This window comes from Cryptomeria japonica, chromosome 3 (genome assembly GCF_030272615.1).
Source record: "Cryptomeria japonica chromosome 3, Sugi_1.0, whole genome shotgun sequence".
Lineage (NCBI taxonomy): Eukaryota > Viridiplantae > Streptophyta > Pinopsida > Cupressales > Cupressaceae > Cryptomeria > Cryptomeria japonica.
The window spans coordinates 692,867,452-692,881,819 of NC_081407.1; the positions used below are offsets into that span (position 1 = coordinate 692,867,452).

At 37.1% G+C, this 14,368-nt stretch overlaps 1 protein-coding gene across 2 annotated transcripts in view; it reads right to left on the reverse strand.

Moving 5' to 3' along the window:
• The window catches only part of LOC131078352 (two pore calcium channel protein 1), a 396,229-nt gene that overhangs the window by 369,184 nt on the left and 12,677 nt on the right, over positions 1-14,368 (reverse strand). The window contains exon 1 of one of the 2 annotated variants that reach the window (XM_058016024.2): positions 10,299-10,743. The exons of the other annotated variant lie outside the window; for it this stretch is intronic. Coding sequence (XP_057872007.2) covers positions 10,299-10,421 — 123 coding nt within the window. The 5' untranslated portion in view covers positions 10,422-10,743. Of the gene's footprint in view, positions 1-10,298; positions 10,744-14,368 lie in introns of those variants that run through there. 2 annotated transcript variants of the gene reach the window in all.

A 14,368-nucleotide genomic window follows, 5' to 3' on the forward strand; every position in this document is an offset into this window, starting at 1 on the left:
ATTTGGCCTCAAACTTCAAAAATTTGCCATTTTGAGTCTCAAAAATCTTCTAAATCTTCAATTATTGCATCTCCTGGCGACCCTGCACAAGACAAATGAAGTAAGTCAATAACCTAGATGCATAAAATACCAATTTCGCCCTGGTCCCTGGTTGAGGGACAGGAGCGATTTTACCTCTATAGGCCAAAATATCAAGAATTTAGGCTCTCAGTCACTTCACAAGGCAAAATTAGGCTATCTCCAAGGCCTGAGATCAATTATTAAAATTTCCAAAATTTAGCCAAAAAATTCAATCAGACAAAATTCCATAATTCCATCATTAACACTCAGGCAAAATTTGGACTTGCTTTCAAAATTCCAACTGAACCTAGACAGACTTACTTGACATCCTGACAGATTCACCCTATTTCAAAATTGCATCCTACGGGAGGAAGCTCAACAATCACTCAAAATTGGACTGGATTCTGGCTTGAAAACATCAGAAGAAAAAACCCTAAGGCTTAACCCTAGTCCAGACGACTCGCTCACTTACCCAAAACCCTAAAAAGCAGAGAGAAGAACAAGGCAAAACCGAGCAAAAAGAGGGGGTCCCCATTTTAATGGGGCGATGTGTGAAATGGTCACAACAGGTATGAAGGCAAGACCGAATTGTAGCAAGTGGACAAAAGTTGCAAAGTTGCATTATTGTCTTAAGCAACTTTTCTTGCAAGATTTTGAAATATGGTTATCCCAACAGTTAGTTGGTTGATTGTATGCGTTGGAGGTAGTTGGAGGAGTTCCTTGGCGTGATATAAGCCTAGGGAACGATGCTAACTGGTTGGAGATGATATTGAATGAAATTCTTGTCTTCAAAACAAACTGTTATTGCAATTTCCTGCATTCTTCTTGAGTTTTTTGTTCTTGCATAATTTTGTGTGAATGGTGGGCATGAACTAAACATTTGGCAAGTTGTAACAGAGGTTCACCTTCCATTTGGAGTTGATCTGAGGTCTTGAAGCCTTCGGGTTTGGAAGGAACTGAAATTTCTTTCCCATTGGCCTGACAAAACCCTCAAAACCAAGGTTTGGATGCAAACAGTGACACAAATCAACATCTCTCTATGGGATCGGTCTGAAACCATGGGGGATGTTGATTTGACATGTATACTAAATGTTCCTAGTAGTTTTGGAGACAGGAAGTGACATTTGCCTTTCTTAAGATGATTCCCTAGGCTTGACATCGCTCATGTGGCAAGCCTGTGCAGTAGAAGAAGAGGGTGGAAACCTTGGACAGCAAACTGAAGGATGGTCAAACTTGGCATGAGAAGGACCCTTGGACATGTGCAGAGCCTTGGCATGTGTTAACCCTTCCTTTCTTTGTGACTAGTGAAGCTTTTGAGAGCCTAATTCCCAATACCAGCTAGAAGAGGCTAAATAGGGTCAGTAGGGTTTGACCATCCGTACTCAAAACCCAGATGCAGAAGTTTGGAATCTTGTAGAATGCCCAAAAGGGTACTCAAATATCAAATTTATTTAGGGGGTTGTTTAGGTAGGTTGTGAGACAAAGTGGGAAAAGTCCAAACGGAGGGCTAATTGCTTGTAGCCCTATTTCCTAGGTCCAAAAGGGGAAAAGATACAGAGGGCTAGTAAATACCCATCTAAGGGGTCAAGATCAGTGCAAATACCATATAACACGTGCAAACACTCCCATAGGTTAGATTCCACCATTTGAGTAAAGATCCTGTTGCTTGGGGTTTGGGGTTGTTGATTGACCTTGGTTGAAGGGTTGAAACCTTAGGGGTAGGAGACTCCTTGTCAGTTGTGAGTTGTCCTAAGTGAAGAGATCCTTGGGAAGGATCTAGGGAAAGCTCTAGAAACCTTGGGTAGGTTAAAGACATTGGTCCTTTGGATGGTACCAAGTGGAGACCCTTTTTTAGAGGAAAAACCAAGCAAGTGATATAACAACCTAAACCCTCTGCATCAGAATCCCACTCAAACAATTGCCTTTTGTCTATAATTAATTTTAATGGGGTAATGTCTTAAAACAACCTTATATGATATTGCTAGAAGTTGGTTCTCACATTGATTCCCCTTTATTCCACATATCTTTTGTATTGTCAAGACCAAGAGCTTATAATCTCCACTTGTCCATTGCCTTGTAAGTAATACATTCTCCATAGCAAGTAGAATATTTTGAATTCCTTCCTAAGGTACTAACTAAATGTTGCTCATAGTCACTCAATAGGTGCAAGGATATTACAAACCTTGTTATATTTTACTCTTAGAAAAGATTGGTTTTGCTCAACAAGGAGCCATTTAGAAATGCTTTTGGCTACCACTTAGTCAAATACTTTGTTGCCACAAATATGTATAGAAATTTTGAACAACACTTATTAAGTTGCCCAACGAATTGTAGACCCCGTCTCTCAAACAACTACTATGGTTACATAAAATTCTAGAAAATAAAGTCTATCTTGAGTTGTTTATAGGTCCTCTAGCAATTATAACATCTAACTACCCAGTCCTTCACATCTCTAAATATTGTAGGGCACCACTAGTCAAGGAGGAGAACTTCCCTTGCAATAGAATACAATTCTATGTGAAGATTTGAAAAAACTCAATACCAGATTTCAAAAATCTTGACTATGTAAAATTTTGGATCTTGTGTTTCTGCCTTGTTTCAAGCATGAGGATTTCTCCACGTTTTCAACTCAACACTTCCTTGTGGAAACTATCTCAAAAAATGAAATTAAGCCCTCACATTACAAGCAATCAATGGACACTAGACAATAATTGGCCCTCCTTCAATTGACATTTATTAACCACATCTACAATTGGCTTTCAAATAGAAAATCCCAACCTTTTTAGTAGCTCAACCTCCAAATAGTGACAAACATCCCTAAAAACATATCCAAAATCAATCAGTCTAAGTTTTTCTTCCTTTTACAAAAGTCAACCTTGTTTTTCTTCCCCTCATAACAATAGGCATTGCAATTATGGGAAGTCATTTTGACAGACCTAGTCAACTTCCTCTCCTTTGGTTAACAAATTTTATGATAGTCTAGTTGGCCCTTGAATGTTTTTGATTCAGTTATAAAAAAAATGTATAAGGATTTAGGAATAACAAATAAAACTACGAAATACCAAAACACATTTCATTAAAAATGAAAATGCCTAATATAGAATATCAATATTTATCTAAGTTACCGGTTCCGATTCGGATTCGGGTTCGGATTCGCGGATTTGGCAAAAAAAATAAAAATTTGGGTACGGGTACGGGTTCGTCCGTACATATATATATATTTTTAATTTTTTTTAATATATATATATATATATATATGTTCAAACTTCAAACATCAAAATTATATATGTTCACAGTTCAAACATACAAATATGAAACATACAATGTAACTTTCCCATACAATGATACATAAATGATAACAGATAAATGCAAATAGAATAGGTTGAATGCATGTTTTGATACATGAAATGCATCATAGAGGGGCGGATTAGGGTTTAGATGTAAAAATAAGATTAAAAAAATTGTTTTTTAATTTTTTTAATTGCTTTCTAACCCGTGGGCCCCGTTTTTGGGAACCCACGGGCTTGGGTTCACCCGGGTCCTCTTGGGTTCACCCGGGTCCTCCTGGGTTCGCCCTGGGTCCCACCCTGGTCCTGCCCAGGCGGTTGGGTTCCCTGTGGATCCTGCGTGACAGGACCCACAGGGAACCCAGCCGCCTGGGCAGGACCCGGGTGGGACCCAGGGCGAACCAGGCTGGGACCAGGACCGGGTAGGGACCAGGACCGGGCAGGGACCAGGACCAGGACCCAGCCAATTTAGGCAAGAACCGGTAACTGAGATATTTATATTAAAAATGATGATCGCATTCAAAATTCAAATACAATTGGCCAAAGACTCCATGCCTCTAATCATCCCCAAAGCCCACACCAAAATCCTAATCACTTGAAGGATCAAACTTCTCAAGATCAAGCTCCTCCAGAAAATAGCGACCAACTTTGTTTATGATGCATCATCATCAACCTATGCTAGCTCATCTGGCTCTACATTCCATTGAGCTGCTAGACTCTCCTTGTACATAAACATGTTGGGATCAATGAGACGGAAGATGCTATGTACAACCACAAGCCTCCCTGCCCTACATGAGGCAAGTTTGTTCCTTTTAATAGAGTGGATGGAGCTATAAGATGACCAATTCCTCTCAATAATAGAAGAACCAAAAACCAAGATGGCAAATGAATGGCTATGTAGTTGTCAAAAACAAGGCTCATGCATTGTCCACCATAGAATTGGGTCATCTTGTGCCATAGTCTCCCTATCTATCCTCTTTGAGATATCCCCTACGACTAGCAAATTGTGTCCACTCAATAAAAATACTTGCAATATCCTCGACATGATACATCTTAGAAATAGCCTTCACGAGATCCACCTTCACCTCAACATCCTTCGTAGGGGTAACCATCAAGGCCTTTATGTATATCGCTTCAAGCACAATGCATAGCTTGACATGTGAAAGGGAGTGTTTATCTTCTATTGAATGATTACTTAAATATGTTCATAATAGAATTGCAATGTGTGGTCATTCCCTTGTACAACAACCTTCATTTGGCCAATTATATTTTCAATGCACTCATACACCTCTCCAAGGCTACGTGTACTAGTGTTCCCATATCTAATAACTATAAAAACTATAATCATAACGGAGATAATGTATTTCACAATAATCCAAAAAATGTCACTCTTTACCACCTCCTTCACCCACTTCCATTGCTCCAATTTAGATTCAAGCCACCTATTCCACACAGTTGTATGACTGTTAGTTGCAATGCCTCTTGAAACTCAAGCATCCTCTCCAAAAGAATGAACTATGATGCATATTTAGTCTCTACAAGTTTCAAAAACCTTTTTTGAGGAGGTCCTAAATAGTGCATGTGAAGTGTGGTGGTTGCAAAAATCTAAACATATCTAGCATCATTAATGACCTATTTGATCCAACCAATTTTGCCCATGTCCTTGACTACAATATTAATGGCATGCATACAATAGGCAGTCCACCAAATATCTTTGTAGGTTCCTTAATCAACTTCTCTACACCTTTACACATATAAGCCATATATGTTACTACTTGCACCACATTCTCTAGCCCAACCTCCTCAAAAGCATCTCTAAGGTTTTTGATCTACTAATCAATATCATTGTGATGACCTAAACAATGAAAAACCCTAAGGAAATACGAGCCCTCTATACATCTAATCATGATGTTGTTGATGTTGTTGAGTAAGCAATGCCTAATGTACATCCACCTATGCATGACTATGCTACATCCACTAGTGACCTCAGTACCCTTCATTTTCTCCATTAGAATATTAATCTTGAAATAGTTCTTACCCAAGATTGTTGTCCTCAATTGCAACCTCACTATCACTAGTAATTCTTTGTTTCTTCTTAAGCTTTGCTACCCCTAAACTAGATGGAAAAGTAGAAAGACATGATTCTTAGAAAGTTTTAGTACTAGTAGAAGTAGGACCTCTCAGTGGCATATTAGCAACTGCAAGTGTTTTTTCTTCACCACAACCCCACAGTTTATTTATTTCAGCCCTTTATTTCAGTGACAAGTTGTCACGTACCTCCACACCTTTGCCTTGGACGTGAAGGAGGTGTGCATTAACTCTTGTAAAGATGCCTTGAAATTGAAGTTGACAAACATGAAACTTCCACGGCCTATTGCCTCCTACTTAACTTGAAGTTTGAAGTTCTTATCAAAGTGACCCTTGGCAAAATCTTGCAATAACAAGGGCGATTAAAATGTGCACTCTCAGTAGAACTAGTTGCCTTGAGGATACACAAATACTAGGATACTTGTTGTTCAACCTTCATCAAACAAGGATTTCACTTTTTGTTTATCCTACTTCAAGTCAAACAAAATGTGAAAGCAAAAGAAACATATAAGATGAAATCCTAGTATGCAAATTTGCAAATAACCATTTAAAAATAATTTAATAAATAAATTTAAAAACCTAAATTACTGTTGCTATAAATGTAAAGTTAAAACGTAAACCCCTAAATGTCATTTTTAGGGTTGCCTAACTATTGTTTTCAATAAAAACAAATATTTCCCTGATTTAACAACAGTATTCTACTCCATCAGAATGGTTTAGCATGTCCTCTCGTAAGGCTTCCTTGCTTTGAGTCAGCTTACCCCTCCTTGGGCACCCTAATTTATGCATAAATAATATTATTACATCATTAACATAAGCAATAAGTGTACAAGCATAGTCCAACATTATTTAATAAATGGAAGAAATTGTTCAACTTTCCAAATTACCTTGCACATTTTGTGTCTTCAGTAACAAAAACCGAGAAGATAAGTTTTCTTTAGGTGTTTGTGATGCTAGAAACCACATTTGACATTTCGTAGGTTGTAAAGAGTACATAAACCACATGAACCCCTCAATGTGCTTGCCTCGAAACTTAACCATCCTTTTTTGTCCTGATGTAATGTCCCCTTCCTTGTGATGATGCATTCAGTGGTCCATTGGCCTATTCCGGAGACCTATAGGCTATGTGGAAGGGTGAATTAGGGTTTCCATGTTCTTTGCAGTTCAACCAAGCTTGTCAGGGATGGATTGTGAACTTACTATTTTTAGTAAGTTAGGGTTTGGCCGTCAGGATGGTGCAAAGTTGCTAAGCTCACCAAGCTCTTTCTCTGGTTGCGAAGATCACGATTTTCGGAGCATTATTTTATTACTGATTGATGTTAAGGGAATTGTGCAAAAAGTGATATTTTTCCTAAGTCTTACCTAGGCGAATTATTTAATGGTTATAAGGAGACTTTATTTGTATATACTTCAAAGTTATATCATGCCAAAATCGTGGACCCTCCTTCTAGGCGTGATTTTTGGACTTGGGAAGTGGGCGCCATTCTTGGGTCCACCACATGAAATGAAATGCAGTTTGAATGAGGGGAATTCTGAGGCAATTTCATTTGAATTCCAAAGTTGAAAATCTATATAAACAAGTGACTGACTCCTCATTTGGTCATCCAGAGAAAATATATCGTTATGTTGTCCAAATGACTCCAGACTTCTTTGAGGGTGAATACTTCCTAGATCTTTCCTTTCGGTTTCGAGTATGAGACATCACTCCTAGCTGTGGTTCCAAGTTGTGAGCTATTTGGTGATTTTTGGGCGTGTTGGTGAAGAGTTGTGTGCTGCTGCGTTTTTTTGGTGTTGCTGGTGTGTGTTGGCTGGAAGTGCATTTTGCTCATAGCTATCTGCCTGTTGAGTGCATCGTTCTGGGTGAGAGCTCATTGGAAGCGTATCGGAGAGACAATAATTCTCCTACATTGGTGTGGCATTTGGAGAACTCTCCAATTTACAATTGCAAATCAAAATATTCAGCCAAAACGCCATTTCTAGAATTGCCTTGGGTTGCGTGCATCATAGTTGTTGCTCTCCATTCACTGTTTCAAGGTATTGATCTGATTGTTTATGTTATACACTTCATTTGCATTTGGTTTGGCATGATTCCATTCAGTTTTGAGAGAGTTACAAGCATTTTAGTGGTTTTTGGGATGGTTGGTTCTGCGTTTCATTGTCTTTGATTTCAGAACAGCAAGTAGTGTTTGTGGTGAGAATGTGTTATTGAATTCTTGAGATATGTACTTCATTCTATCTTCTCTCACGTCTCTATCTTTGTAAAAATTGCTTCAATAGTACTAACCAATTCATTCTATGTTGCACTTCCCGCTAAACAAGTGGAAGAGGATGGCTTAGCCGCCTATAGGTTTTGTAATTCAGCTTTGTCCTCCAACTGAGCAAGTGGTTGAGTGATATTATCCTCCCGCTAAAATATGCGGTTGAGTGATAGTTTTATGTAAAAGTCCTCCCGCTGCATAAGCGGTAGAGTGATTTGGTTCTGTTATGCTCTTGTTACCTTGGCTGGTTTACTGCCAAGTTCTTGTTCTTCATCCTGCTGAAAAGTGGAAGGGGCTGGCTTGCCGCTCAGTATTGTATTTGCATTGTAATTTCCAGCAGATTAGTGAGCTAACGAACCCCCTATCACCGTATGCTCTCACCTTCCCACATCGGGCTCTTGGTGATCAGAAAGTGGAAGGGTTACTGTCAGTAGTATTGAGATTATATTTCCTAACTTTAACGGGTGCATTGTAATATTTGTTGTACTCAAAAACCAAAAAAATTAGTGGGAATATTACTCCTGCTATTGCACCCTCCATTTCCTCCACTGACAACTTATTGGCCTCTTTTTATTCGGGGCATATCTGGCTCTTGACAGATTCCCTGTAAGTGTCTGCTGAGCTCCAACTCCTAGCTTCTTGTGGGCAGTCAGGTTCCATTCCTCTATGCTTCTTTTTAACTCCACTTTCAATTTTGTGCTTTTTCATTGTGACATAGCAAATTTCTCTTCACTTTATGATAGCTCTCCCTTATTAGTTCCTTTGGAATAGCTACTTTAGTGACTGGACCTGCTACTAACAGAGCTTGGTCCAGTCACACGTTGTCTCTGTTTGGCTGTTAAAATGAAGGTCTTGCGCCCTAGCATTTCCTCAATCTCCAAACCGACTTCCTCTGAATAAAAAGGATAACAGCTCTCGATCACTATGGTTCACTATTAATAAATTTCCACCTATCAAATTCGTTAAATAAAATAAATACTTTACTAGTGCAACTTGTCCCCGTAGATGTCTATTTTTATGGAATGAGATAGCAAGGCACTAAATGTGATAATGATCAGATTACATATCCATCTAGTAAGTCAAACAATCCAAATACAAATATAATTTTATTTTAAGTTTATGATGAACATAAAGCTGCATGTACACTGCATTACAATATGTTTTTTTCCCCAAACACCATTCATTAGTGTAAACCGGGAGATTCCGGAAATCGATGTGCACCTCAGAGGCAAATCATCTTTGTGCAATGGATTTAACTGATAACTAGGTAAATCACTAACACGGCGTCATTTTTGTCATTGTTCATTGAAGTATCCGCACAGAATTCTTCTACAGAAAGAATTTGTTCAGAAAAGAAATCGGTATGTAGGAGAGAGAACAACGCTTTTCAATTGTTGTGATAGAAGTTGTTAATTTAATACCCATCTTGTTGATTTGATACCCATACTCGTTGATTTAATGTCCAATATTTTTTACAACATTGTGCAACAATAGTTGTGGCTTAAAAGTTGTTATTGGTGATGAGGACTACCAATAACTGAAAGAAATGTTTCATTAGTTGTAAAAAGCAACCAATCATGTGATGCCACATCAGCTGCACAAGTATTTGGGACCCTTTTGCATGACTATTGCTCACCCTTTTTTTGGGCTGTTTTGGACACCTTGGCAAAAAGCATGCATGACTATTGCTCACCCTTTTTTTGGGCTGTTTTGGACACCTTGGCAAAAAGCATGCTGATGCCGCATTATATTTGATGATTTGGCCTTGAAACCTTAGTTATAAAAGGGAACTTGCCAAGTAGGCTTCAGTAAAAAAATTGGGAGTACTTTGAAATTTTCATATAAGATTTTGAGAAATGCGATGTTAAGATGCACAACTACTAGATCCTCTCCCCTATCTTTTGAAAGTTCCAAGAAGTGTAGCTATGTTAAGAGTTTCAATCTTCGATACATTTAACTATTTACACGCTAGGGTCCCTATAGCACATACGGTGCATCCCTAGATTTCCCACCCGTTGTGCGCTAAAACTTTTCCTTCAAATAGGAGAGCCTGTGCCTCTTAGAACTGATTTTATTATTAAAATACCTCAATCCTTCAACCTGTACAAGACCTTACAAATTATATTATTAAATACTATCAGGTTTCCACAATCCATGCTAATGTTTTTTCAAGGTAACCTGATTCGAGCATGTACCTCTCCGAAACCACACAAAACGTCGACTGAAACATACTAATTGAAATTCCTACTTGATATAAATGAAAGGAGAAAAGAAAAAATTGACGTATACGAAGGATTCGGTTGAAACCAAGCCATTATTAGAAATATAAGACCGAAATACAGAATTCAGACCGAAATGGTCGAAAATAGATCGATCTTAACAGAATTTCGGTTTTTATTTGGTATCATAAAAAATATTTACTGTATAAACAACGAAATAAGCAAATTATGAACTTAAACAAATCAAATTTAGTAGACTGGAATACAGAATTCAACCCGAAAATGACCGAAAATAGCTGGATCTTAACAGAAATTTGACTTCTCTTTGCAATCATACAAATTATCTACAATATAAACAATGTAATGAGCAAATCATGAAGAATAACCAGATCAACGAGCGCTGCAGCCCTCTGGTATCGATTTCCATAGGCTATGGCATCTGTTCTTCCATTTATGACCTTGCTAGAGCTACTACTACCAGTATAATTCGTCATCAGCGGATCCTCCATTGCTTTTTTCTATGTGAGCTTATAATTGTCAGTTCCTGTTTTTACAGCCTGTGTTCCCTTTTGTTCCGTCAGGCTATGAGACGTCAAGCTTAGCGTAAATCAGTTACGGACGACATTTTCGTTCTCATAACAAGATCTAACCAGTGCTTTTTGGTGCGCTGGAACAAATCTAAGCACACCAGTAGTGTTAAACCCACTTTACACTGAACATAATATTAAATACAACTCTACGAAGCCGTTATACATGAAACTGTGCAAGTTGACTATGCAGTCTTCGCAGGGTATTATTAAATCCTGGTATTATATTATAGGGTCCACTTAATTTCCGTAAATAGTCGTAACCTGTATTTAGGATCGCTGCTTTGATCAGAGGAAAAGAATTTTCGGTGTTAACAAATACTCGATCAAGAATATTTAACATGTTTTTTTATCGTATTTAACAATTTTTAATGATGTCATGCTCAGATATGCGGCAGAATAAGACGGCAAAAATACTATGCGTCTAATCCGTGTGTAAAAAGTCACGTTGTTTTGTCTTCTTTTTTTTCGGCAATGTATTTGAGCTCTATAACATGGAGGGTAATATATAGGGGCATATATCATGTAGGGCTAAAATTTTCATTTTCATTGCTGATCTTAAAATCAGTTCTCATCAATTTCAATATGAGATCAGGCAGTAGAAAAGGTCAAAAGAGATTTGAGAAGAGAGAAGCATTTAAAGACAGTAGGAAAAAATTTGCCAATTTCTTAACTGCTAGCACATGGTATAATCTGTTCAGCGAGGAGTATATTGAGAAGCTGGGAATGACCCTACTATTCGGGTAGCAAGTGGGGCTGACTGGATTAGCCTCGTGGCGTTAAAAAAATTTCTTCTTCTTCATGAAATCTTCATCTCTTACAACGCTACACTAAAAAAAATTGTAATACATGCTATAAAAGATTCAAGAAAACGCATGCCTCGTTACATAGACGCCTAAGAAAAAACCAATACTCATTTAGGTACCAAGAAAGAGGCAATAGAAAATAGTTAAGACAAAATTATTAATAAATAATCGTATCCACTAATAGGTATGTTGGTAGGTAACGTAATAAATTTATTTTGTAAGTACATGGTAATAGTAAATAAGGTGTAAAGTGTAATAAAGGAATTCAAGAATAGTTTCATTTGAAATGTAGGTAATAAGAGGTTGTGATCACATTTAGATGATCCTCCTCTCTCTTTTTAAGAGAGACATGCATGTTGGTGGTTAAAAGGTCAACATTAAATAGATGTGTGAATTAATAATACTATGGTTAGTATGAGGTGCTTTTTAACATAATGACAATAATGACAGAGATCATAATTATGCAAATAAGTTAGTCGATAATCTCACATCATATTATAATTCACACATTTTAATGTGACACAAAACAAGACATGTATAAGGAGAAGCTCCCTTTATACTACAATATAAGAATTTTAGATGTATAATCTACAAATAAACTTAATTAAAAACTTATATTTTTGTTTTTTCAATCTAAAGCACAAAGTATTTTCAACACATCTAGACTTTAAAGAAGTAGAAAAACCTAGTCACTGTAGCTTGTAGCTTATCTACAATGTCAAACACTTTTCCGACAAAATTTCAAAGAGAAGATCCCTAGGGCATTTGGATCTAGAATCTATTCACAAAATTTACATCAAACATCTTTAGGATAGTGGCACCTAGCTACATAGACTGAAACTTTCAGGCTCAAATTGCAAACACAAGCTCCTCTATGAATTTCATTTCCATATCTATCTTCAGAATTTGCATATATGTTTTGTAGCTTACCGTTCATACTGATTATTATCAAATTCACATCTTTATAGCTAGTTATTGCATTTTATCATATCCAGACATATCAAAAGTTAAAAGAGAATTACCAATTCATAGTGTCCAACTCTCCTAAGGGTTTGTAGTTGGGCCAATTGATTATTATTTAATGTAAGTTGATGTGAATGGGTTTGATTCCTAGTTTGCATGTTTAGACTAGTGAACCCCATTTTCATCACCCTACATTTTGTTGAACCCGACCTAGCTTGCATCATTTATGATTTGGAAGTTCAGATTTGAGTTTAATTACATATCATTTTCAAATTTAGAGTCATTAAATGTTGAAATCTATCATTTTTATAGCTCATTTTGCTTAAGTGGGTGGATAATTGATCGTTTTATTGCTATTTTGCATTGTTTAATCACTTGTTTCATTGTTAGTACTTGTGCTTTATTTCACAATTGTATAAAAGGCATTGAGAGCATAAACCAATTCCATTAGCCTTGCCTTCCTTCTTTATGTTTGTGTATGAGTTTCATTACCCATTGTCTTGAATCTAATATCCCAATGAGAAGAAGTTATAGGCTTATGGCTTCTCATGGTTTAAACATTACGGATGTTGAGCCTGAGTTGGTTAACTTATTCCCTAGGACCTTGGGTGAATCATCTTCTTTTAATCCAGCACCTTTCATGCCTAACATTGTTGAGAATTCTACCCTTCATGCTTCTCGTGATGAGGATGACTCTTCAACTCAAGCGTCTATTGAGAAATTGGAGAAGATTGACAAGAAATTGGAAGATATTCAGCAATTTGTGAGTAAGGAGCACTTGGGTGGAGAGGCAATCCCCTTGATTGAAGGTTTAAGGAGGTTGATTCAAAATGGTGGACACGGTGTGAATATTTTGTGTGGTATAGCGCACATAGTGCATGTAAACACTATGAATTTGGCTAATTGTGATGAGGTCCTTCAACATTCCACTCCTCCAAATCAAGTTGAGATTTCCATGTATATTCCTACATCTCTACCTGTTATGCCTACTACACATCTTCCATCGTGGCTAGCGCTACATAAGATGTTAATGCCACGCATGTTAGTAGTGGGGGGAATCATATCAATCAATATGCTTACATTCCACCTTCAACCAACCTCCAATTTGTTTATGAACCATCTCCTCCACCTACCTACCGCGATGTTCCACCTAACTATCATACTACACCTTCAAATCCTCCATCATAGTCCAATCTTTCTCAATCCAATTCATCCATCAAAGCTACTATAAACCATTTGTTGCAAAATGTTTCATCCTTACAAAAACAATTGGCTACCATAACCCAATCCAAATCCATTATTCCTACATATTATGTTGCTAGCCCACTTTCCATTGACATCCTTCATACTCCTCTTCCACAACACATTGAGGCTCCCCGTTTGGAGAAATATAATGGACAAAGTGATCCCCACACTCATGTAGAAACCTTTTCCACTTTGTGTAGTGATTTCCATTATGACCAATGATTCCTTGCAAAACTATTCCCTTGTTCCTTAAAAGATAAATCTTTGAAATGATTTTGCTTCTTGGTTGGTTATTCAATTGATACTTTTCATAAATTGGTTGATGCATTCATTCAAGATTTTCTAAATAGTATTGGCCCACAAATTACTTTGGTTGATTTAGTGCATTGTAAACAAGGTGTTGAGGAAAAACTAACTGGTTGCATTGGTAGATAAAAACACTTGTATGCAGAAATTGCATATCATGTGCCTGAAGGTGATTAAAGGATTTTCATTAATAATCTGCAAAAAGGCATTAAAGATTAGCTTTTGTTTTCTAAATTCACATCTTTCACACAATTATGTACAACATTAGCAGCTTCAATATTAACCCTCTTCATCTTTGACTCCAATTGATAGGAATGAAGATGTTCATCAAACATTTCAAAACTTCAAAAAAATATAATAAATTTATGAAGATCAATGGCAACAATTATTCTAAACATATTGATTCTTAAGTGGCAGTCACAACAACCCCTATTGTAGCTCACTTTTCTTCAAAATTCAAGCATGGCAACTTCACTCCTCTTTTTGAATCTTTGCATAGCATCATGCTTCAATTGATTAATAAAAATGTGATGAAACTTCCTCTTGCCT